The sequence below is a fragment of the Megalops cyprinoides genome, chromosome 7 (genome assembly GCF_013368585.1).
Source record: "Megalops cyprinoides isolate fMegCyp1 chromosome 7, fMegCyp1.pri, whole genome shotgun sequence".
NCBI lineage: Eukaryota > Metazoa > Chordata > Actinopteri > Elopiformes > Megalopidae > Megalops > Megalops cyprinoides.
In genome coordinates, this window is record NC_050589.1 from 6,782,834 (window position 1) to 6,806,844 (window position 24,011).

The following is a 24,011-nucleotide window of genomic DNA, read 5'->3' on the forward strand; positions in this document are numbered from 1 at the left end:
ACACACACACCGACAGCCATCATGGCACGGTCCACAGCGAGCTGACACACAGGTATGCGTACCCTGATCAGCCACGAGTACAGGTAAAGCGTGGTGCGTACACCCTCCTGGATAACAATACTGCACACTTGTGCTCATATCCCTGAAATCTTACACAGTGGTGCAAGGTCAGCTTTAGTCTAGGTAAAACTGAATATAATGTTGTATTGTGCGACAGTATAACTTATTTATAGGGCTTTGTTATGGTTGGCTATTAGAAGTTGGATTAGTTGCTCTGGTTGGCTTTAAGGATTATTTGAGTACAACTGCTTTTCACTTGACAATAATCTGCAAATGTTCAGAATTATAAAATGGCAAAACCTTGATAAGTGCAGGCTCGCAGCCCATCCCTGGCTGTTACATACCCAGTGTCACAACTGTGTTAACATGCTGCTTCATTCACAAGGCAGGGTCAGTTGCTGGGTTCTTGTATAGAATAATCAAATGCTTTATAGCGGGCCATTTTAAACCCTGAATAGGAACATCTGCCCCCATTCTTCTGCACACTTTTCACATCCAGCTCATAAAATCAAACATCTGAAAGGGGCTTGTGTCAGCCCTGCTGAGGGATGCGTCCTACTCAAAGGGGCGAAGTGCGGAGGGGACAGCTGGCCCGCGGTGGCCCCGTGTTCGTGCCTACCCATGTCGTTTATCCTATTCAGCTCCTCCGAGGGCGTGATGACCTCTGAACTTTGACCTTGACCCTCCACAATGCGTAGCTCCTCCAATGAGAGGCCGGAGCGGGTCATGGCCACAGTGGAGAAATCACTCTGTGGAGGGGGGAGAGGAACGAAGTGTCATAAACTTCGTTTCACCCAGGAGAGCAAGAAATAAATGGCAACCTTTAACTATTCCATGTTTCTGGGATATTTTCAACCACATTTTTTAAAAATTCACTTAATTGATTTCCTGAGTGAAAAGCTTTATTTCTGGAAAGTCAGGGATAATTTGTTGGAGAAATATATTAGCTTTCACAGCATTAAAATACAAGGACTGCTGTGAAACTCAGTCTTAAACACAAGGGCTGCTATGAAACTCAGTCTTAATGTGTCTTCAGACATTCCTGTTGCAGACAGGATAATGGGCCAGGCCTGTGACCGACGCTCTGAATTCTGATGGCTAATTTCATTATCCCACGTACCGTTTTGAAGTACTCGTCATCAAAGGAGATCTTCGCAGTGCCAGACTGTCGCACTCCCGACCCGTAGTCTGGGGCCTCTTCGTCAGCTGCAGGGCGACACAGAAGTCAGACCAGGCCAGACGAAGCCGCCGACATGTTTTATGGCCGAACAGAGGCCCTTGAGGCTCTTTGTACAGAATGCACAGGGAGACAGCCTCATGCAGACAGCACAAAGACATGGTGCAATAACCGTGTGAACGGTTACTGAAGTCACTCAAGCCGAAAACATGCCAGGGTGGCTTTTTTAATCAGTTATTAATTAAGTTATGCTCCTATTAAGGCTCTGTGAGTCGCTGAGCTACTTGGCGTGACTGGTGCGATGCTGTTGACACAAGGGACTCTCACACAAGAGAATCAGTGCAAGCTGTGCTGAAGGTGGCAGCATGGTGGACACCCTCTCCTTAAAGTTCCTGCTGTGCTGTGACACGTCTGCCATCAATGCAAACTCGATGGGTTTGGGCAACAGTAAGAATCTGGGGTTTCTTGTGCCCGTGTTGGCGGGGGGAGGAGAGGTTTTGGCGTGTGGCACTGACCCGCGATGGCCTGGACCCCGACGCGCAGGAAGCCCCGCACCTCCCCTTTCTCCGTCACGATGGCCACGCGGTGCACCAGGGGCACGCGGTACAGCAGGTTACTCAGGTACACGAAGGCTCTGCGGGGAGACACAACAGACGAGAGCTGTCATTCCTCCGCCCACGCGTCCTTACCTCACCTGCACCGAGCCAAAAAAGCAGCACAGCGTTCTCCTCTATCCGGCTCTCTGCAGAGAGGAAACGACAGCTCGCCATCACATGTCAGATGGCATGAGCCGCAGGGATGTTAAACCTTGAGGCGCTGCTGCTGCGGCAGACACTCATCTCTATTATCAAACGGCTTGAAATTTTACCCTGTAGCCGCATAAGGACATCTGTTTCCATCCAACCCCAGCTCATTCCACAACATTACAGAGACCTCTTCATCCTGCATCTCCAACAGGTGATTTAACACTAATTAGCTGGAATATACTGACTGAATTAATGAGCTGATGGTGTGTAAATGCTACGACAGACAGCATGGAATTAATCAGGCGTAATGTCCCAAAAGTAAACGCAAAACAGATTCTGCCACAGGTTGCAATGAAAACAATGACAAACGGCTGAAAATAAAAACCAGACACGACACTGAAAATATGGCAGTTACCCGAAAGAAAAACAAATGCATGGCAAACTGAAAGAGGTTTTAAAACGAGAGGCATTTTCAGTCTGCTGAGAGAGGGAGGGAATGAAAGAGTCTTGCACTCTTGCAGCTGTATTGATTCTCGCTGCTATGTGCTAGAAGAACACAGTGTGCTGGAGGTTGGTGTCACCCCCGTCGCACATCTCCATCCTGCTTTGGACAGTGTGATCTGCTGCATCTGCGCTCTGCTCCTCACCCCCACCCCCTCACATCCCCCCCCCAACCCCCCACCCCAACCCGCAGGAGGTCTCAAGGCCAGCGCCGGTGGAAAAAACCATCGCACTGCCAAATCAGTGAAGTCACAACGACGCGGTTTCCTTTATTTAACCAGCTGGCGTGAGGCCCAGATGCGTGCACACTGATCCTGTATCTTTCTCCATCTCCCAATGCACACTCGTGCAGACTGAAAAGGCCGCTTTAACCGGGCTCTCCAACAGCGACAACATTCAAATGACAACTGAACACAAACACAAACTGAAAATACATAAAAAGGTACATAAAATAAAAAGCCTGTGTACAGGGCAAAATCTAATAAAATGATTAAAAAATCAAACAGAAGATGAATTGCAAATACATAATGACATGTATTTGATTGTTGTTAAAAGCACACAACTTCACAGATGGTTGTTAATAAGGTCGACAGCTGAGATCAGCGCTGTGACAGCTGGCGTGAGACAGCACAAGTTTGTTGTGCTTGGGGGGAGGCTGACAGGGTTGCTGGCTCTTACAAAACCATTGAGCTGCTCATGGAGGGGGGGGGGGGGGGGGGGGGGGGCTGCTCTCCTACCCAAAAGTAACAAAATTCCTGCATCATAAACTGCCGGATACTATTTCAAAATGACAAAAAAAATCCTACATCATAAACTGCCAGATACTATTTCAAAATGACAAAAAAAGTCTGCATCATAAATGTTTGATGTTTGGATGCTATTTCAAGCAGAGGGATGAAGCAAATTTGGTACCAGTTTATTTAATCTACCATCCGGATGTCATTTCAGAGCCAGGACACTGACTAAGCGGTTTGTTTGCAGACTTAGACAAATGTATGAAATATCCATCTATTCATCTGCAGCATATCTATCCACCTGCAGTATATGTAAGCGTCTATTGTGTATTCATCGATCACAGCTATGTTTGGCCCGTATCACCTTGGGCATGTTACTGTCTCAACAGCATAGCGAGGACAGCTTCCAAACAGGGGCTGTTTCACCAGCAAACCTCCAGATATGAGCCCAAGACACAATCCATTCTCCCCTGCAGACATACTTGGCCAATAAAGTCTGATTTTGATTCTGATTCTTTCACCAGCAGACCTCCAGATATGAGCCCAAAACATAATCCATAAATGTTCTCCCCTGAAGGCTGTTGCAAGCACTGAGAATTGGCCTGGGAGCCAGGAGTGAAGTGGACAGGGCCCCGAACGGCACCACGGAGAGCCAAGTTCCATAAGAGCCAGCCCCCTTTCTGTACTTCCGCCCCAGACAGCAGTGGACCTCACCAACCTTCCCACCAGAGTGAACCAGGGGGAGCGGTCGTAAAAAGGGTCCTGGCCGTCGCTGAAGATGTCGGAGCCCTCCTCGGTGCCGGCGTCGGAGCTGGTGTCGTCCACGAAGGCCTCGTCGTCCATGAAGTCGTCCATCTCGCTCTGCCGCTCGTCCGCCAGCTCCGTGATGTCCGAGTCGGCGGTGGAGAAGGTCGGGGAGGGCGTGCGGTCCGCCAGACGCTCGTTCACGCAGCCGTGGAAGATCGGCGAGCTGAGGGGGGTGGAGGAGGGGGTGCCCAAAACATTTTAAAGTAGAGAGGAGCAGCACCCACACTGCGCTGGGGCCTGCATCTGAAAGACCCTCACCTTTGCAATTAAGGCCACAATCAACAGTCTCTCAGTTGTCATGGCTACAACCTATAACTGAACTGCATACACATATAAATGTCTGACTGAACAAGCAATCTATAAAACACACACAAAATGGAAGGCACAAAAGAGAATGTCAGTGTGCTTCTGAACACGCAATAGCCAACATATACCGTATAATAAAGATTTGCTCTAACATGCTAGGCTAATCACTTTCCCTGTATTCAGCTATTGATGAACGTGCCAAGGCTGAAGCTAACTGCCAGGGTTCTGCTGTGCATGCGAGAGCTGTAACAAAGACATGGTGATTACAGCTCAGCTGCTACAAAATTATACTCCAAGTAAAATAACAGGCCAGAATCCAGTGAAACATGACACATGTCATATACAGCAAAACAAAAACAAAAGATATTACATGGTAAACTTAGAACAACACAAATATTCAAGATTATGACAGCTGTGTTAGTAACTATACACAATTTTACACAACAAGAGGACATGAAAATATGTACATGAAATGAAAATGAACCAAAATTAATATAACTTGAAAGCAACTTAGCAAAAAGCTAAAAACTACAAGAGAAAAACAAATACTTAATTGCATGAGCACATTCAGAACTTAAAAATGCGACAACATAAGATACAAAATGTACATAATGAATATAAAGTGTATTACACGTAATAAAACACATTTGAAATCATAAAATGTAAAAAATAAATACATAAAAACACAAAACAAATCAAAAACAAACTCAGGAACAACAGGACACAGGTATTAAATGGGTGGTATGAAAATGAGCAGAATGCCTTGATGGTGGCGGGCCCTCTGTGAACAATGGGATCACAGGCCTCCCTCTCTCCGTCTGCCACTCCTTCACACAGGCGGCTTACACTGCCACAGCCTTCATCTGGCCAAGTCACTGGATTACACCTCTACAATGCATTTGCACTCTCTGAGCACCTTCTCTGACTCCTGTCTAATACCCCTCCAGATGGAGACAGGGATGAGTCACCGGCTCCTGATTTCACCCCTCACTTTGAGGATGCTCACTACTACAATGTGTTACAGGGAAAAGGGAGAACATGAGGTTTTTCCAGTCTTCAAATAACAACTGCTGCATGCAGTATTTTTCCAGACCATTTAGAATAGCCATAGAAAGAAAGAGTGAGACCTCCACAGCCTATCAGAGCATGGGGGGGGCGGGGGCTAGGATGAACGATGGGTGGAGGTGGATCAGAGACGATGTGGGGGTGTGGGACGGACGTACCTCCCCACCAGTTTGAACCAGTGGAAGCGGTCGTAGAAGGGGTCGCTCCCGGTCAGGGTGCCCTCGCTGTCCTCCTGGGTGGAGGAGGTCATCTCCCCGGCGCGGTCGTACATCTCGCGCATCTGGTCCAGCCTCTGCCTGCAGGGGAGAGCACACAGGGGCGAGGTCACCCCACGCGCGGTCACCGAAACGCTCGCCCCGGGGCACAGGGACGTTCATGGCAAACGGAGAAGCCAGGCGTAGACAGACTTCTCCAGCATCTCCATTCGAAGGACTACTGCTTCGTAACACTCTGCTGCAGTTACGCCAACACAAAATGCATGGATGTATTATGTTTTATATTGGAACGTAATTTCATACTGGAACGACTGTAGCTTTGCCTTAATGCTGCTGGCACATTGTCTGCTGTGGACTTTCCAGAGATCCCATACGCAGGCCAGCTCAATAAAGCATGCACTATTGGCTTTGAATAGGTTCTGCTGTTTTCACAAGGACTTGTACCAAACAGCTGTAGCACTCCTGACTGGGACCCTGCAGCTTACTTGAGCTTCTCCAGGGACCAGTAGTGCGTGGCGCCGTTCTTCAGGTCCTGGACCTCCACGGCCACCACGGTGCGGGGGAAGGGCCGAGGGTCGCGCTCCTTCTCCGGCTCGGGGGGAAGGAGTTCGGGGGGCAGGGGGGAGTATAGGGTGTCCGTCAGCAACACAAACTGGAACTGCACCTGAAGAACAGAACGAGGGGGCGCGAGAAAGGGGGGGGGGGCGACCATCAGATCAAATTATCCCGCCCATAATCACTTGACTTTATACACAGCGCAAAGCGGCGCGTAACAAATAAACCTCTGTTCGCTGAGCTTTACGAACAAAGACGTCTATTCCCTGCGGATAAACCACTTTATACCCCAGATGAAACATGACATAAATCCAGTCTGCTTGGTACTGTGGAGCTCTGCTCAGAAGCTTCAGCAGTCAGGTCTTTTGAGGTAACGCTGTACTGCAGAGACATGGGGGCGTATATATTACGGAAAAACAAAAAGGGTGATAAATAAGAGTAAAAACAGTTTAAAAAATGGGGAATTGAGAGCCTGCTCCTTCACAGCATGCATCATCGTGCGCCTGGAGCCTGACAAGAAAATAATCAGAACATAAATCAAAGGCCCGTTTATGTGGGTCAGAGAAAGCCGCATAGACTGGAAGCACTGCTATTCTCACATCACCTAATGTGTATAACTCTTCATGGCAAGGGAATAAGCCAACAACATCAATGTTGCTGAGTCCCATGTTTCACCTCTTTTGGGAGCCTGTCCATATAAAACACATGTACACAGTTTGCTCCTCAATCCCAGTGGTTCATCCTCCAAGTAGTCTGATTTACAGATATGTACACAGTTTGAGCTAAGCCAGCACAGAACAGCATGCTTTGTATGTGCCCTGGTTAATACATTACAAAGAATTGGGTCAGGTGACCCCTTAAAAAGGGTTAGGTGATGAGTGCTACCTTCTTCTTCAGCTCCACACTGATGGCATTGGCCTCCTTCAGGTACACAGCATTGCCCCACAGCTGGTCTCTGAGCGACGTGAACTGGTGATACCTCCACTTTCTGAAGGCCCACTGGGCCAACTCAAACTCGTGCTGTGTCCAGGGAACTATGGGTAGAAAGGGGTGCAAAGTGTTAGAAAACACACACACACACACACACACACACACACAAATCCCCTAACTGTTCCCTAGTAATGGCTCTCAGAATGCTTAACTGAATGAGTCATTTAATCTATTTAGAGGTGAAGATAACGATCACACAAACAGAGCTAAACCCAAGCGCAGTGGGCCAAATCCCTTCCATCACAGCTCTCCAAATGCCCTGGGAGAAAGGCTTCCTGCTGCAGGAGGGTCACTTCCTGCAAGCTGTGTGTATTTTTGCATTTCACACATGGCAACAATTATACACATTCCTTGCTGAAAATATCTGCAATTCAAGCATACAGCAGAGCCAGTTATTTGTCTTGAAAATAATGTCTTTTCAGTATATTTTTTTTTCCCGCACGTACCAAGATCAAGTGAATTAAAGAGTCTTTAAATACCCTTAGCATTTTGTGTCTGAGGCAAGCCTTCTGTTTTACACAGACACAGATCATTACCTTCCTCCTCCTCCTCTTCCTCCTCCTCTTCGTCGGGGGTCTCGGCGGCCAGCGAGCGGGTCTCCACCTGCTTCTGCAGCTCCTGCAGTTTGCTCTCATACACCTGCACATCACCGTGTAGGACACGGAGGAGACAACAGACACAGCGCCTATCAGCAGACAGGACCACAGGGCCGGCCCCGGCCACACAGCGGGCCACGCAGCCAGCAGGTGCTGTCCCTACGGCTGCTGCTGCTCCCTGAACACACAGGACCGGCCAGGACTGCTGCCAGGTGAAGTCCCTGGGAATTTACCGTTATATGGCAAGACAGGAACAATAACATCCTCGCCAGAAAAAAAAAAACAAAACAAAAAAAAAAAAACACAGTCCTTTCTTACCCTTCACTACGTAGCCTCTGTGTTCCTGTATATCAATTGAGGGGGTGGAGGGGGGGTCCACATTAACATATGGGCTTTACTTGATGGGTGAAAACCCATCTAGAGCCCATCGACTGCTCAACACACATGCTAAATTGAAACCTCACAACTTACCAACCTGACTGTAAAATACTCAGAATTCTGCAGCTGTGAGGCTGCAGGTATTTTACTGGGGAGTGCTTTGTGGGGTGTCTGAAGCCCAGCATGTTAAAACGATGAAAAGACACCGCAGGGTTTCTGACAGAGTTTCCAGTGAGCTCATCTTGGCTGTCTTTAGCCTTCCTGGACACAATACTGCCACTGATATCACACAGACTTTAACCCCCCACTAGCTTCCCCTCCACCATCACAGGCAGCCAGCAACAAGCACTCATACGAGGGAGGTCAAGAACAATGGACTGGGGCTCTGCGATGATGTAGGTGTCTTTGGAATTTGACCGGGAGTTGATTTCATAAGTGAAGTCAGGGCAGGATCAGATTCACCAGCGCATTTTGTCAATAGAAATATCAAAACAGGACCTAAATTTTGTTCAGACTGACACTATCCACCAGCTTCCCGGTGCAACTGACACCCAGAACACAAAGTCACACAGTTTAACTTTACGGTGACTGACACTGGACGTAGGTCAGCGGCATTTCACCAAACGGAAACAAAAATTCAGGTCTTAGTGAGAACTAAAAAGGTAAGAAAAAAAATCACTTCTTTAGTTGTGTCTCCTGAGAAATAAAGCAGGAAAAGTAAATCTTGTTGTCTCTTTGGGTGACGGCTGTCACTATGGTTACTGCGGTTACTATGGTTAAGTGCCACTTCAAAGGTAAAAACGTTTCTTTGCAACACAGTGGGTCACTGTCATTACTGCGTAGTTTATGCACCACGCCGGCATTCTGTGGAGATCAGACAGTGGGAACATAACAGGAACATCAGACAAAGACTTTTTATGTTCACGAAGGGCCCGATGAACACAGCGCTAAACTGCTGTTCAGCTTAAAGGAACATACACAGCTTACTCAACACTACCCACTCTTCCTTGCATTTAGTCTGTACCACACAACATCTGGCACTGTTGTGACAAACTGATGCTGAACATAAAAAAATAATGCAACTGTCAAGCAAAATGACTCATTAAGTTAATTAACTTCCCAGTAATTTGGACATAATAAGCCACAATAAGGCACATCTGAGGGTGCCCATTCAAACATATTAATTTCCATTTGGAGTACTCCCATTGTACACAGGCTGGAAGCTTGAATGGGTCATTTCTCAGTTATCCACTTACAAAGGCTTTTAAGTGGGCCACTCATGTAGCACTGTGTATTTGACAGTCTGTAAATATGATTTACTAAGTAGGCACAAACACTGTAGCTCCAACAAACACACATCTCATTTTAACAGTGAAATGTTATAGTACATTATACACACAGACATTGTAAGCCTTGACCTTCATTTAATATTCTGAGTGCTCTTTGCTCAAAAGAGATGCAATGTCACATATTTCATCCACTGACTGGTATCTCATCAGTTTGTGAAAATTGTGGTGGTCAATTCATAATGATAAGAAAGGTCATATTACGTATTGTAAAGGTCATGTTGTGAAATTAATTTATCTTAAAAAACAAAAGGATGTATTTGTGAAATGAGAGTGTAATCTTGTGATGAAGGTTCAATGTGTCAGAGTAAAAGGTGAGAAGAAATTGTGTTTGGGGTTTGGGCTGTCAGAGCCCACGAAAACAGAAGCATGATTTCATAAAGAAATGTGTCACCGTCTTCATGAAAGCTTGACCTTATATTTTAATCTCAGACAGGGGGGGGAGAGAGAGAGAGAGAGAGAGAGAGAGACAGACAGACAGACAGACGCTCCTAGCACCTCCCTTTTACAGGGAATACAGAACGGCCATCGATCAGAGTTACAGACGCCACGCCAATTTGCATTCAGAACTCGGCAGTTTATTTCAGTCATGTTTTTAAAAATGATATTCGACAAGAGCACAAAGACATCCTGACAGCCCCGGCGAAGCAGAACTTCAGTTCATCCTCATGCACAGAGCACACGCTCGCCTTTCACAAAAGCCTGGCATCTCCGGGAAGGCTCGCTCGCATGCCAACGATTTTAACCTCACACTGTAAACGTACAACACTGAACAGGGACGGACACATTAAGGCTGGTTTCCTGAAATATATACTCATAGTAAAATATAAACACTATAAACAAATAGCATTTCATCCCAACCTGCGTAGTGTTTAGCTGTCAGCACTGTTTCACAAGTTCAGTCATAACATTATCCACTGGAGTGGGGACATGTAAGGCATGCATATAGTGGTAAGAAAGCACTTTTGTGTTTCAGTGATTTTTCACTATTATTCAAGTTATGCACCGACTGGAGTGAACTTCAGTGAGATTAGTGTTGCTTTGGTTTGTGTTACACAGAAAAGCAGTGAGAGAAAACACAGGAGAACAAACATTCAGTCTTGTTCCTAAAGTCCAACCCTGCAGCTAAACTGGGAAAAAAGGCACAGTTACACAACCCTGAGATCTCACAGCCTCCTCTGTTCAACTTCAGGACTGTCTCCTGAAAAGATAAATGTCTTATAAAGCACTTGCATTCATGAAATAACGTCTCTCATTATAAACAACTGTCCCAAAGTCAAAGAAACATTCTAATTTAGCTGAAACAAGAGGGAGTGGTGGCAGAGCTATGATTGCTCAGTCAAAGAGGCAAAAACTAGGACACAGCAATGAAAAAACATTTGGTCAGACTACATTAATTGGGCAATAAGTACATTGTACTTACACAGTAATTATATATGTAAGTAATGTGTAACTGTAATGTAAGTGCACCTTTGTGCAGTTACAATCAAAGTCAAGTTTTGGATTAGCTTTTGGTTCCAGTTTAGGTTTAGAACTAGGGTTAACTGCATTACTGTCAGAGGGGGCAGGGATATGCTTAACGACAGAATATTTACAGCATAAACCACAATGCATAGCATTCGTCAATAGCCACTGTGTCACAGTGTGGCAGTACACTGACATATTTCAGATTTATAGTGCAATTATGTAGGTATATTTCCCACTTCCTATAAACAGGGACCAGAAATGAAATTATGAATTTAAGAGCATATTGAAGAGGAGAGCCCAAGCCACATCCACCCTTCCAACTTAAATTTGGCAGTAAAACTACTTTAAAAGTATGCAGAGACTTACAGACACACAATGTATTTTTTGTTCTTTTTTTGCTCTAGTTCTTCCTCTAAGTTTTCTGGATGAATGTCTTGAAACCATGGTGACCCTCTGTTAGATTTGCTTCCCTGGAAAGTTCTTTTTTGTCAGCCAGCATCATGGGATTTGAATCTCACAGGTTCTGAGCAGAACCACAGTGGACTGTTCTAGAACACTGTCACCATGGAAACGGCATGATCTCATGTGTTGGGGGTGCAAGTGTGACCAGCTATACTCTAGCAGCTTTATGATCAGCTTTGAGATGTGTGCTGGCAGCCATGATTAATATAACCTCAGCGTCCCCTATGGAAAAGCAATTCTTTTCATCTAAAATACGGGTATTTAAATATGGCCAGGTTGTAAAATCATATTTTTAAAAAACACTGCCATTCAATGGTTAAAAAGTCAAGATTTTTCCATAATATTCAAGCTGACTGTGACAGCCTCTGACTTTGTATTGACATACACACCACTGTGTGTATGTCACACATCACACCAATTTAGTTTCAATTGGGTTCCTAAAATTGAACCAGAAGCTAACATACTGTTCTCCAGCATACTTTCAGATAGATTTGTAGACAGCACTCGCAGATTGTTAAAAAGTGGCAGGTGTTAGGCACAGAATCACAAAGAAAGAGGGTAAGGAGGAAGAAAACTGCAAAAAACAAGGTTTTTGATATTCAGACTAGAACGAAAATGCAGAGCAATGTAAATGATACATTAATAAGGCACTTTACATGACAGGAAAAGTCATCTTTCTTTGAGGTGAAGACAGTCAGTGAACTGGGCGTTCAACCAGATTCACACCTTGCAGCTTTCCTCCAAACACACCATTGTGTTCAGTCTTTCCACACTTTCCAGGCTTAACCTCTGAACCAAAAAGGCCCACTTTTATCACAAGCAAAGTGTGCTTCAGAGGATCCATACCTTTAAAAACACTGTCCTAAACACTAACCTGACATTTACATTCTCAGAAAACCCTTCAGCTTTTTACCATGAAGCACCAAATAGCTAAAAACAACTGATCATCTTGAGTGGCATCTTGGCTTTTTACCCTGACTTCAAGTTGTGGAATTAGCCAACAGACAGTAAAAACATCTAAAGTATACGCCCTGGAAAAAAGCTCAGGAAAAAAAGGAAACCAATATGATGTGCTGTCTGTCATATGATGGAGTATCTATCCAACCATTACATTTCTTCAGTCCGTATGGGTGGATTTCCAAAGGTATCGGACAAACAGGCAGTGGTGTGGAATAGCGATTAGAATACTGGACTCTGGCTCATGGAGATGATAGGGTTACATTCTGGATAGGACAGGGCTATTTATTCCAGAGGAAAGGATTTTACCCAGAATGCTCCAGTGAAAAATCAGGCCATATATATGGCTGTAAGGATGTTAAAAACAAACAGAAATAGTAGTAATAACTTGCCAGGATATAAATGCATGTCAAGAACATAAATGCATGATACCGGACATGAATGACATGTTTAAAAAGGTATGGATGCCTCTGATAGAAAATACATTTTCTTGAAAAGGTAAAAATACTATTCATTTTGGTTTTCATTTCTCAGAAAAGTTGTTTCAGAAGTGAAGGGCAGTCAAAATGGGTGACAAGGTACAGACTATGGTCATAAAAAGATACACTGTGCTTGAATTATGTATAAAATTAAATTTTGGATCAACCAACCACAAAAAACACTGTATGGGTGCAAAAAAAACCCCACTAAGGTCTGGCAGTTTCAATGTATATGGACAAACAGTCCAAACAGTTTTCGTTTTTGTTTTTGTTGAGCTTGAGCTTGCTGTGGTTCTCCCATTGCCTTCTGTTCCGGGGTTAGCGGTTCTAGCTGATTGGCCGAGGCACCGATCCCGCTCACACAGACGTTTCCCTCCCACCCTTCAGGTTGGGGGCCGAATGCTGGCGCCGCATTCTGGGCGGCGGCACAAAGCTGTTGCAGTGGCCGGGCCTAAAATCAGTCTGAGTGTAGTGCGGGGGGATACCGGCGCTTGGGTCACTGTAGGGGGCGCTGTTGTAGTGGCAAGGCTGGGGGTGGTGCTGGAGTGGCGGATAGCGGTCGTGGCGTGGCTGGGCGGCAGCCTGCTGCTGCTGCTGCTTCCTGTCGCTGAGCTGCTGAGGCTCCACAGACCCAGAGGCTTGCTGGGTGTTGTTGAGAGAGTTACTGCGGCCTCGTCCCTGCTGGTTCTGGCTCTTGTAGCTGTGTCTGTGCGTTTGGCCCGGCTCACACTCCCTGGCCCTTTGCTGTATGGAGGGGCTGGGCAGTGGAGGGTAGCCAGGGAGAGGGGCGCACACCAGCCCTCTGGGCTCGGGGCCGTCCCCGGTCTCCACCCCGCCTTCCTCCACCAGCGGGGGCTCCTTAGGCACCTTCAGCTCGATGACCTGCTGGTCGGTGATGATGATGTGGGTGCCGGGGCTCCAGGAGTTGCGGTGCTTGGGGTTGCTCTTGAAGGGGAAGCGGAGCTTGCGGTCCTCGGGCGGGATGAAGCGGTGGGGGCCGGTCTGCCGGCGGAGCTGGCGGGAGATCTCCTGCTGCTGCAGGTTCTTCAACCGCGACTGCTCCTGCCGCATCCAGCGCATGCGGCCACGCCGGAACGACAGGTCGTCGCTCATCAGCTTGGACACCCGCTCCTCTGCGTCCTCGGCCCGGGGCTGGCCCTCCAGGGGGCTGGCGGCCCGGGGCCTCTCCTGGCCCTCGCCGGCAGCGCCGCCGATCATGGGCAGCACCTTCTCCATCCTCAGCATCTTGTTCCTGAGGGCGCGGATCTCCTCGTCCTTCATGTTGTTCTGTTTCTTCACCTCCTGCAGGATGTCCTCCAGCTTGTCGATGTGCACTTTGAGGTCGTCCACGTCGGTCACGCCGCGGCCGTTGGCGAGCACGTCCTCGATGCGCTCGTCCCCGACCCCGACCGTGTCCCACACGTCCCGGGCCACCGCCCGCCACGACTCCCGCTCGTTGGGGTCCTTCTTGCCGTATGTGGCACACAGCTCCTTCATCTTGACGATGGCCAGCGCCTCGATCTCCTGCCGCGAGTGGCGGAAGTCATTGAGCGCCACCTCATAGCAGATCTCCTTCACCGCCTGGATCTTGAGGTCGGAGATGGTGACCCACTTGGAGTCCTTGGAGATCCGGCGCCGCTGGGGGATCTGGTACATTTTGACTGGCTCACGCCGCTTCCCGCTGCTGGGCAAGCCGCACTTTTTGACAATGGTTTGCAGCTTGCTGGGAGGCAGCTTTTCCCTCAGGGAGGTGATCAGTCTCCAGCTCTCTTCGCAAGACCTCTTATCAGAGTCATCGCCACTATCAGAGTCTCCGTCCTTGAGGAAACACAACAAGAAACAAACCAAAAAAATTCCCAACAAAAACAAAAAATTAAAATTGGAAATCAAAATGAAAAACAAAAATGGCTTTCTAAAAATAACGGATACAAGAAAGAATATGCAACAGGGGCTACCATTTCCTTGGTATCATCTAAAACGCTTGTTATCACATGTTAACGTACTTCCTTCTGAAAGTAATGATAAATTCTTAATGTAATATAGTAATGCAACGTTTGCAGAAAAACACACATCTACAGCTTTCACTTCCCGATTCTCCATGTTCTGATTGCACTGACTGTATTATATCATTTAGATTAAGCACTATCCATATCAGCATATACCAGACTCGAAGAGGTAAAAATAATTTTAATCCTCTAATGTTCATTAAATTAAAAACGCTCTGACTGTCCATTTTAAATGACTTTCATTGTGAGAACACTGACTTATAGATTCACCAGAATGCACACTCTTTTTAATCAATCTTCTCAGGCATCTCTAGATAAACAGAAGACCTGGGAGGAAATTTCAAAACCCTAAACGAAGCTGGGCATAGTGATGGTGGCCTCTGTTTGTTATTAGATTTGTTATTGCATGGATTGTTTTGAGCAAAAGCAAGAAATGAAAAGATAATTATTTGATACATGGTAGTTCAGGGCCCTTCATAGTATTGTGGGGTAAAAAGAAGATGCGCCGTTTTTGCTTACACCAGCTGTAAATGTGTGCTTTCGGCTTTTAAACTGTGTATAATAATAGGATTGCCTCAAGTTGTAAGAGTGTTCCCAACCTCAATTTTTGCAAAAATTGTAAAAAATTGATCAGTCATATTGCTTGCTCCTATTACATGTGAACTGGCTACCGTCACACTGCTTTATTGCTTCTCTAGTGATAGACAGACGCTATATTAGAGAGAAGCATTGCAATCATTGCCTCTAACTGCAATAGAATGATGGAGATAAATGGTTCTCAACTCTTTCAAAAAAGTAAATCAACCAGTCAAGGTCAATAGAGTTCCCCATGTTGCATATTGCTAAAAAAAGGGTAAAAGCAGAACATGACTGTCATGATTCTAAATAATAAATGATGTTAACACAAGTGGACGAGTCCTTTTACAGTTCATTCATGATCTCCTCTTCTTATTTATTTCTTTATTTCTTTTCTTAAAAAAAAAAAAAAGCTGCACCCCGAACATGCTGCAAAGGCATGCAAAAAGGCGGCCAAAACTGTCAGAGAGTTCCTCCATTTTAAGTCCATGAGTGAGAAGGCTTGGTTAAGTCATCTAGTGTTAGCAGCAGGTTAGAAGACACAGGTGCTACTGCAGGTTTATTAACGAGTCAGTACAGAAAAAGAGAAGACAGGCTAGGAAGTGGTTAAAAAGAGTTGTTAATCCATTCACTACAGTAACAAGTTAGTTCAGAGAAAATGCAGTTTCTCATTTTTATTCCCAGATGTACACAGTGCACAGTCCAGTAAAACAAGTATCAAAAAAAGGAAAGATGGCCATGTAGTTATGAGTATGCAGTGAGTACAGCTTCATAGAAAAAGTATTCAGTGGAAAATTGTGTATGACTTTCTTCTAATTGAACTCATGAAACCCCTCAAGATGTGGCACACTTGCAACCTTTGCTGAAACTTATAGCTGAAGTAACATGGCAGTAATTCTCTGTTGCACAGGTGTGGTCAACACAGGGAAGCAAGTCTACGAATGAGAAACCACATTGTCACCGACAGTGATGAGCTACAGCAGAAATTGCAATGCACTGTGTGCGTGTCAGCAACCGCACTGCAGAGCTGAAATCTCAATGCGAGCGAGCGAGAGTCGAGTTCTCCAGCAAACCAACAGCCGACTCGACGTCGGCCAGCTCAAAGTCACGTCACGCCACGGCAACTTTCACTGACAACACAGTCTAAGGGCTCCAGCATGTTTTCTAAACCAGTCTAAATGATATGGTTTAGAAAACATGCTGGAATAATACAGTGTGAGCAAAATGAGAAGCCCTGCAAACCAGCACACTGAAGGTCACAGCTATACAGCAGCAAGGACAGAACTGAGATTTCTCAAGCCAAATTGTAACCTTGATCCAATTTTGATACAGATGGAAATGAATGGGAAGACTGATTGAGTTGTTTTTATATCTATTCAGTTATGATTTGCAATGTTTTTTTCTCAGGTGCTGTTTTGCTTGGCACAGTCTAGATCTAGGAAAAAAAAATATGAAAATATGGACTAGAAGTGGAAAGATCTGAAGAATTCGTAATTCACTTGGAAACAAAATGACGCCGCAAATTGCAGAGATCTTTCAACATCAGCAGCCTCGGCGTAAAGTGCTATTCCCCTCGCACCTGCCCATCTCAGACCTTTCAGAGCGGATTTCCATGCAGAAAGCGTGGAGTCAAGACATGCGCTGGAAGTGGAAGTTTGTCATCACGCGCAAACCAGTCTGTGCCAGAGCTCAGAGTGCAGAATTAGTGCTGGCCGCACTTCAACAGTGCAAGCGTGAAACAAGCACCTCTACTCCTAAACCTCCTACAACTTCAAAAGGCCTTTATCTTCAAAAAAAAAAATTTCCAGTCCTTCCCGTCACATATATTTCTCCCTCAACAGACACAAACACTCAATGTCCCATATGAACATAGAGCAAAAAGTCAGCATTTTGGACTTCATTGTGAAACGCCAACATGACACAGAAATAAAACAAGACAAGCTTTGGCAAACATTCAGGAATTATGCTGTGCTTCCAGTTCCAGAATGTCAGAACTGGAGGGCACTCTAGTTTACCACCAAACAACAGCTTTCAAATGACTCCCACTCACCAGTCTCTGTTGTTCCAGCAGCTGGTCTGCTTCTTCCTTCTCCTTCTTGTACAAGATCTCCATTTCAGTCAGCCTGAGAAAAAGTAATACTCATGAAAGGAGAGTTACATTTGTGCACAGTTTTGGCAGGGTGGGGGGTTAGTGTGTCTGTGGGTTCTCTAGCTCCATGTCCCATTTCTGTTAGGGCCAACGAAATGTGTTAACACTGTAGATGTAAGAATTGATAAAGGAGCACTGTGTATGCTCATGAGTTTGGCTGTGCGTGTCTGCAGGTCCCCTACCTCTTCTCCATCTCCTGCTTCATGTCGATGCCCTGCTTCTCCAGCAGCTCCCTCTGGGCGAAGGTCCAGTCCACGGGCTCCACGGGCGTCTCGGCCGACGGGGTCTTCTCCCGCTCGGCCCGTGCCTGCTCCGGGTGGTTGAACCGGAACACGTGGTTCTTACCCATGATGATGCGGTTACCTGAGAGACGTGAAAACACAGAGAGTTTTGAATTTCTGTGGCAATAAATGTATGGGGGGGGCAATGTAGCACAGAGATAAGGAGCAGCGCTCGTAACTGAAAGGTTGCTGGTTCAATTCCCCCATGGTGCACTGCTCTTGTACCCTTGGGTTAGGTACTTAACAGACAATTGTCTCAGTAAATATCCAGATGTATAAATGGACAACATGTAAAAATTGTAACCTATGTAAGTCGCTCTGGATAACAGCATCTGCTAAATGACAGTAATGTAAACGTAGCTCATTTTGGCGTTGTGTGAAAGCAGGTCCTGTGCATAGATAAGACAGCTGCTCCCATCGTCCTTGGCTGACGCAGGGGATTCTGGGAACACTCACCAGAGCGGAGCTGCACCGCAGAGTCAACACGCTTGCCGTTGACATACGTCTCGGATCCCTCACAAGGTACGAGCAACACGACGACTGCAAAGGGCAAGAAAGCATGTCAGTACTGGACCCAAGAAACAAGCGCCATCCATGCTCTGTTCAGGTTCATTCAGTTTATTTTTAATGCACATCTCAAGGGACGATGTTGATTAAAAGGCAACAGAGGAAAACTGCAGTAATGATGAATAAAAAGGTGTGGACAAAGACGTTTTAGAAATGATTTCCATATTTTCCATTACAGAACACCAGCAGCTCGATACAGCGTGTCTTTCTCAAGCTCAGTGCTTGGGTGCGTTAGTAAATATGTCAGTTTCACTGACTAACATCTGAGTCTGAGATTCTTTTCAGTTTACATTCACAGGTTCACACCCATGGGTTTCCTTCAAACCGCAGCAGAAAGGAATTGCACCGCAAGACGGGGGGAAACACTGGGATGTGCTAATTGGCCCCCGATCACTGTTGCACGGTAACACCAGCCCTGCCCCCGTCTCACCGTCTCCATTCAGGTTCCTCTCGCTGCGGAAGATGCAATGCTCCTCTTTTATGTGCGCTCCGCTCAGGACGATGTCCTGACGCCTCTCTGCGTCCGCCTGCCCCACCCTGCAGCCACAGAGGTAACGTTACACACAGACCAGCAGGTCAGTAATGTGGCCACAACAGGTCAGTAATGTAGCCACAACAGGTCAGTAATCTGGCCAGACCACACTCGATTCAGTGTAATTCCTTACTGCAAGATTCACTACCAGTCATAACAAAATGACTGTTTTAGCAACAATGCTTCTGACAGATTCTACTACTACACGGAGGTGCAAGGCTTGCCGTAGCACATATCTATTGACGGCATCGATATTGCCAAATTGTCTAATATATACTCTCATATACTCATTTCAAATAGACCATAACAGCTCCTTGGAATTAATTTGGGCCACAGAACCTGTCGTTCTCACTTCACTAATTAATGGTGTCTTGAAACAAATGGGAGTCTGAAACTACTTTCTTTTCTGTCCGTGCCTCCGTATGTATATCAGTGATATAACAGGAAGGCTATTTAAAAAGCTCTGATTTCATCCTGCATTTGGAAGCTTTAATCTGTGGACTTGGACCGGTAAGGGTTAACAGTCAGCGAAGGGAAACAGATGGCCTCAGATGGCCTGTGAGAAACAGTGTCTTCCAGAACTGGCAGAAACACAGTCAGAGCAGTGTGACAGTATGATATGACACCACCACCCAGCATTGGAAAAAGGCAGGACAACAGAAAGAATCAAATGTCTGAGGGATTATTACAGAATGGTTCAGATCTGAGACTGAAGGTCATTGAGGCCATAGAACTAACTTTAAAATTTTAAACCTGTTCCCTCTAACATATGCCAAGGATGGACAACTGAGTTCAATTTTATTTCTTTTTAACAGACTGTGCCGAGCCCTTCCAGAGCAAATATACAAGCAAGGCAAAAGACTAGGTATAAATTCAGATAAGGACATAAGTTTCATACGTTTGTGCATATGGCTAGCTATGATCTGTAGAGTGCTTAGCGTAATGCACTGATGGTCAGGTAAAGCAGGAGCATATCGTGTTACATGTCCATTCATGGTGAGTCTAAATAACATACTGTTTATTCCTTAAAATGGAAAAATACTCATTTTCAACACAGTGCTAAGTTCATTATTCATGTACCAAAAGAAGGCCAGGTCAGTGCAAACAAAAATATCCAACAGTGAGTAAGGATCCTATTACCTTGTAATCCCGTCTTTGATGTAATAAAGCAAGCACTCTGACATCAGAGGGTCCTCGTTCAGATTAACCAGGTGAGGCGTCTGTTGAACAAGCAGAAGACAAGATGAGGGCCAAAGTCAAAGTGCATGCTGACTCAAAACTGTGTACAAATGGAACAAACCATTCCTGCAATAATTCTGCAGTGCTCACATCAAACAGGAACCATCTCAGCTCTGATCTGAAAAGCTACCTGAGCGAACATCTTTAAAGGGAAGCACAAACATCCCACGGCTACTTCCACAAGGGATCGCTTCTACCAGATCTAGCACAGACATGACATCAAATTATCCTCCTTTGTTAGGTACATCTGTGAGGGAGCAGCACAGCCTGAGTAAGTACAGTCTCACTAGCACTCCTACAACACGTCAACATGTCTACCACTAAGCCACCAACCTTTTTTGGGGAAAAGACCCCGTTACAGTCAAAGAGATCACAGGGCTTCTCTATGAAAAGCTAACCAACGGAGAGGCAGCGGAAAAAGAGGAGAGAGGCAGTGGATGGAGAGAGAGAGAGTGACAAAATAAAAGAGGAGTTAAATGAGTTAAATGAAAGCATGCAAAAATGCAAAACAACACACAGTTAGTGAAAAAGGGGCTTAAATTCATGAGAGACTTTCCTTTCACTTCTTTTTTTTTTTTACAAGCTTGGGCATGCCAGTTGAAGACAGTGGTGATAATCACTGGAAAAAGGTGATTTTTTTTTTTACACTGTCCCTATTGCTCCACTTCAGTTTCGACACATGTTCCACCTCTCAGTCATGGCCCCACGGCCCACAACGAAAGGGATTGGCTCTTTTCTCCTCGTGTGTGGTGAGCATCCAACAGGAGGGAACAGGAGGAGAGATTTTGAGCACAGAGCGCACTAATCCACCCCGACCACGTGGGATCACTCCCTCAGTAAGCTGCTTTTCCGCGCCGTGGATCAGCCCCAGAGGAGGGAGCGGGACAGCCGCCGCTCCAGGGAGCACACCACCTGCCTGCCCTGACCGCAGGCGGACTCTGGATGGCGCTGCCTGCTACTTAAAAAGCTACTCCACGCACTGACGGGACTCTCTCCTGCACCAATTAAAGAAGCCATTTTTACACTGGTGCACAACCACGTCTGTGCTTCAACAAATAAATCACGGTTCTAAAATCCAATAGGGAACTATGAAATTTTACGCAAAAATCCATAACATCTTGTGGTACTGACATTTTTAAGTATAATACATTTCTACATTGCGGTGTTTGAACTGGGACAGTTTAACTAAATCAATGACACTTTGTGACTACAGCCTGAAGTAGTCTGGATGTAAACAAATACTACCATGCCACATATGGTTACAACTACATTACAGCCGTATAAACATATCCATACCAATACACACATTTTTCTCATGCTTTTAGATTATTTTTATAAACACTACCACTACAGGTTCTACTGTCCAGATACTGAGTCCTGACGATGAAAAACGGGCTTGGGAACCCCCCTCTGCTAACTCCACATGAAACGCAGCTAAGTTTGTCCCATAATTCCTTGCAGTTTCTGAGACATTGCAGGGAAAGGGCAGCCTTTTGTTCCTGTGTGAAAGGGCTTGTTCCAGCTGTGGCTGCTTGCTAAAACACATGTGACTGCAAATAGCCATGGGGCTGTGGTGTTCCAATGGATATCTACACAGTACATCTACAAGGTGAAGATTAAACAGCAACCAGTGAATCGGGAGTATTCTTTTCTGGTGGGTTCTTTAAGGTGGTTGTTCTGAGTAATCCAAGTTTTTATTCAGTGCAGGAGTTGTTCAGCCTGGGTGGTTTTCCACAGGAAGGGACTATTATTCTTATTTTAGTTATAAATTCAAATTTTATAAATGCAATCTTATGAACGGCAAATATTTTGTATTTTGTAATTAACAAACCCATGATACAGGCGATAAGAAATTTTATAGTGTGTCTGTTCCTAATTTGTCTGGCATGTATTTAAGACACCTATTTGTGGACAGATTCTGATGCAAATGAATACAGGCAGAGATGTAGATTCTCTCATTAAATTAAATGGAGGGGAATCAGAGAATTGGTCACCTGATGTGTGTGATCTGGTTTGGGGTTTAGTGGGAAGAAAGGTCTACTTCAGGTACTCACTGGATTATACACACTACAACACTGTGCATTATGGGGTGGGACAGACTGAGAGACTCATGAATTTAAAACTTTTCCACAAACCTTGTTAGCAGGAAAACAATCAAACTCCTCGCCAAGCAAGGAGGCTGGCCGTTCGGGATAAATCTGAATAAAATGATTTCGTGAGAGAGGAGCAGAAAAAAAGAGGGGAACGGGAAAACAGAGAATAAAGCCAACAGAAAATAAAGGAGAGTGAAAGTTTGGGGGGGGGGGGACCCGAAATGAAGATATGATGATTAAAAACTCAACATGGAGAAATGGACTGCGTTCCTCATGAAAGATGGAGAAATGGACTGCTTTCCTTATGAAAGATGGAGAAATGGACTGCGTTCCTCATGAAAGATGGAGAAATGGACTGCTTTCCTTATGAGAACACAGAGCGGTGAGATCCAGAGCTCACTGCATGTGCAGCGCACGCTTCGGTGGCTAAGACTTGTGTGGTTAATACTTTTCACATGGCCCTCAGTGGAAAATAAACATTACAGCGATAAAGGAGCAGGCGAAAGAGGCCCATCTCTGTCACAACCTGGTGGGCCGGTAACGTTACCTTTTTCGGTGAGAAGACCCCCAGAGTTCCCCCGTCCTCACGGATGGCCACACCCATCTCAGCCAGCAGCGCCTCTCTGGAGAAGGCAGAGGTGTGAATACGTGTGCATATACACAGATTGTGTGTACAGTAGTGATACTCGCTTAATGTTCGCTTTACGGTATACACTGACTTCACTTGGCAGCTTTTTCAGCTTGCAGAAGTTTATGATGTGTGCCGTGAGCAAAGAGTAATATAAATGAAGCTGTTTTTCCTCTTGTGTTTGTCAGGCAGTAAACTCTGAATAGCATGTACATGCATTCACCCACTGCCTCTCCACACACATTCACTGCTCACTGAGTGGAAAGCAGGGTAAACGCACTGCGACTGTTCCGAGACAAGGAGATGATTGTTAAAATGTCACTTTGAGCCAGTCTCCCCCTAAAGAGTGGGTTTCTCTGAGGAGGTCGTGGGTCATGTGACGACCCGGGCGCTTTGAGGAAGCTGGCACTGGCAGACACCAGCTGAGCCGTGACCCCCCCCCATCTGTGAGCAGTGTAGAATGGGACACAGGTGGTTACCCCCCCAATCTGTGACCAGTATAGATGGGGACAAAGGCAGTGACTCCCCCAATCTGTGACCAGTGTAGACTGGGACACAGGCAGTTACCCCCCCAATCTGTGACCAGTATAGATGGGGACAAAGGCAGTGACTCCCCCAATCTGTGACCAGTGTAGACTGGGACACAGGTAGTGACCCCTCCCCAGTGCCCGATCCCCTCGCTGACCTCTCCATGCGGATGGCTTCCGTCTTCCGCAGTTTCTCCTCCCAGGTTTCGTTCAGCTCGGCGATGATCTTCTCGGATTCCTGCGGGGTGGGGGGACACAAGACATTTAGCACACTGTGGTCTGAGACATCCTCACGAGATACGCCACATGCCTGCTCCAGCTGATCTCTAATAGAGGCAGAGAACCACCTCCAGACAATAGAGAAGTCAAGGTTTGCACAGGCGTAAAACAAACCAGCCCAAGAATAACAGCAGTTTAACAGTATAGCCCAAGGGGGCTAAGTTGTCATCAGGGACACAGTACAAACCCAAGATGGCAGACTGTTTTACACTAATAGTTCCTACTGTCTCGCCACAAAAACTCCAGTTCAACGACCTAAACAGTTAGCAAAACAGTAGACCAGGAAGGCAGGC

At 45.9% G+C, this 24,011-nt stretch overlaps 1 protein-coding gene across 1 annotated transcript in view; it reads right to left on the reverse strand.

Annotated features, from left to right (window-relative positions):
• The window catches only part of LOC118780505 (kinesin-like protein KIF1B), a 90,847-nt gene that overhangs the window by 27,112 nt on the left and 39,724 nt on the right, over positions 1–24,011 (reverse strand). Inside the window, 15 exon segments of the mRNA XM_036533036.1 lie at positions 680–809; positions 1,181–1,266; positions 1,753–1,871; positions 3,937–4,188; positions 5,555–5,692; positions 6,097–6,275; positions 7,052–7,200; positions 7,693–7,795; positions 17,474–17,546; positions 17,755–17,935; positions 18,310–18,393; positions 18,851–18,957; positions 20,093–20,172; positions 22,832–22,907; positions 23,598–23,677. Of these exon segments, the coding sequence (XP_036388929.1) occupies positions 680–809; positions 1,181–1,266; positions 1,753–1,871; positions 3,937–4,188; positions 5,555–5,692; positions 6,097–6,275; positions 7,052–7,200; positions 7,693–7,795; positions 17,474–17,546; positions 17,755–17,935; positions 18,310–18,393; positions 18,851–18,957; positions 20,093–20,172; positions 22,832–22,907; positions 23,598–23,677 (1,837 nt within the window).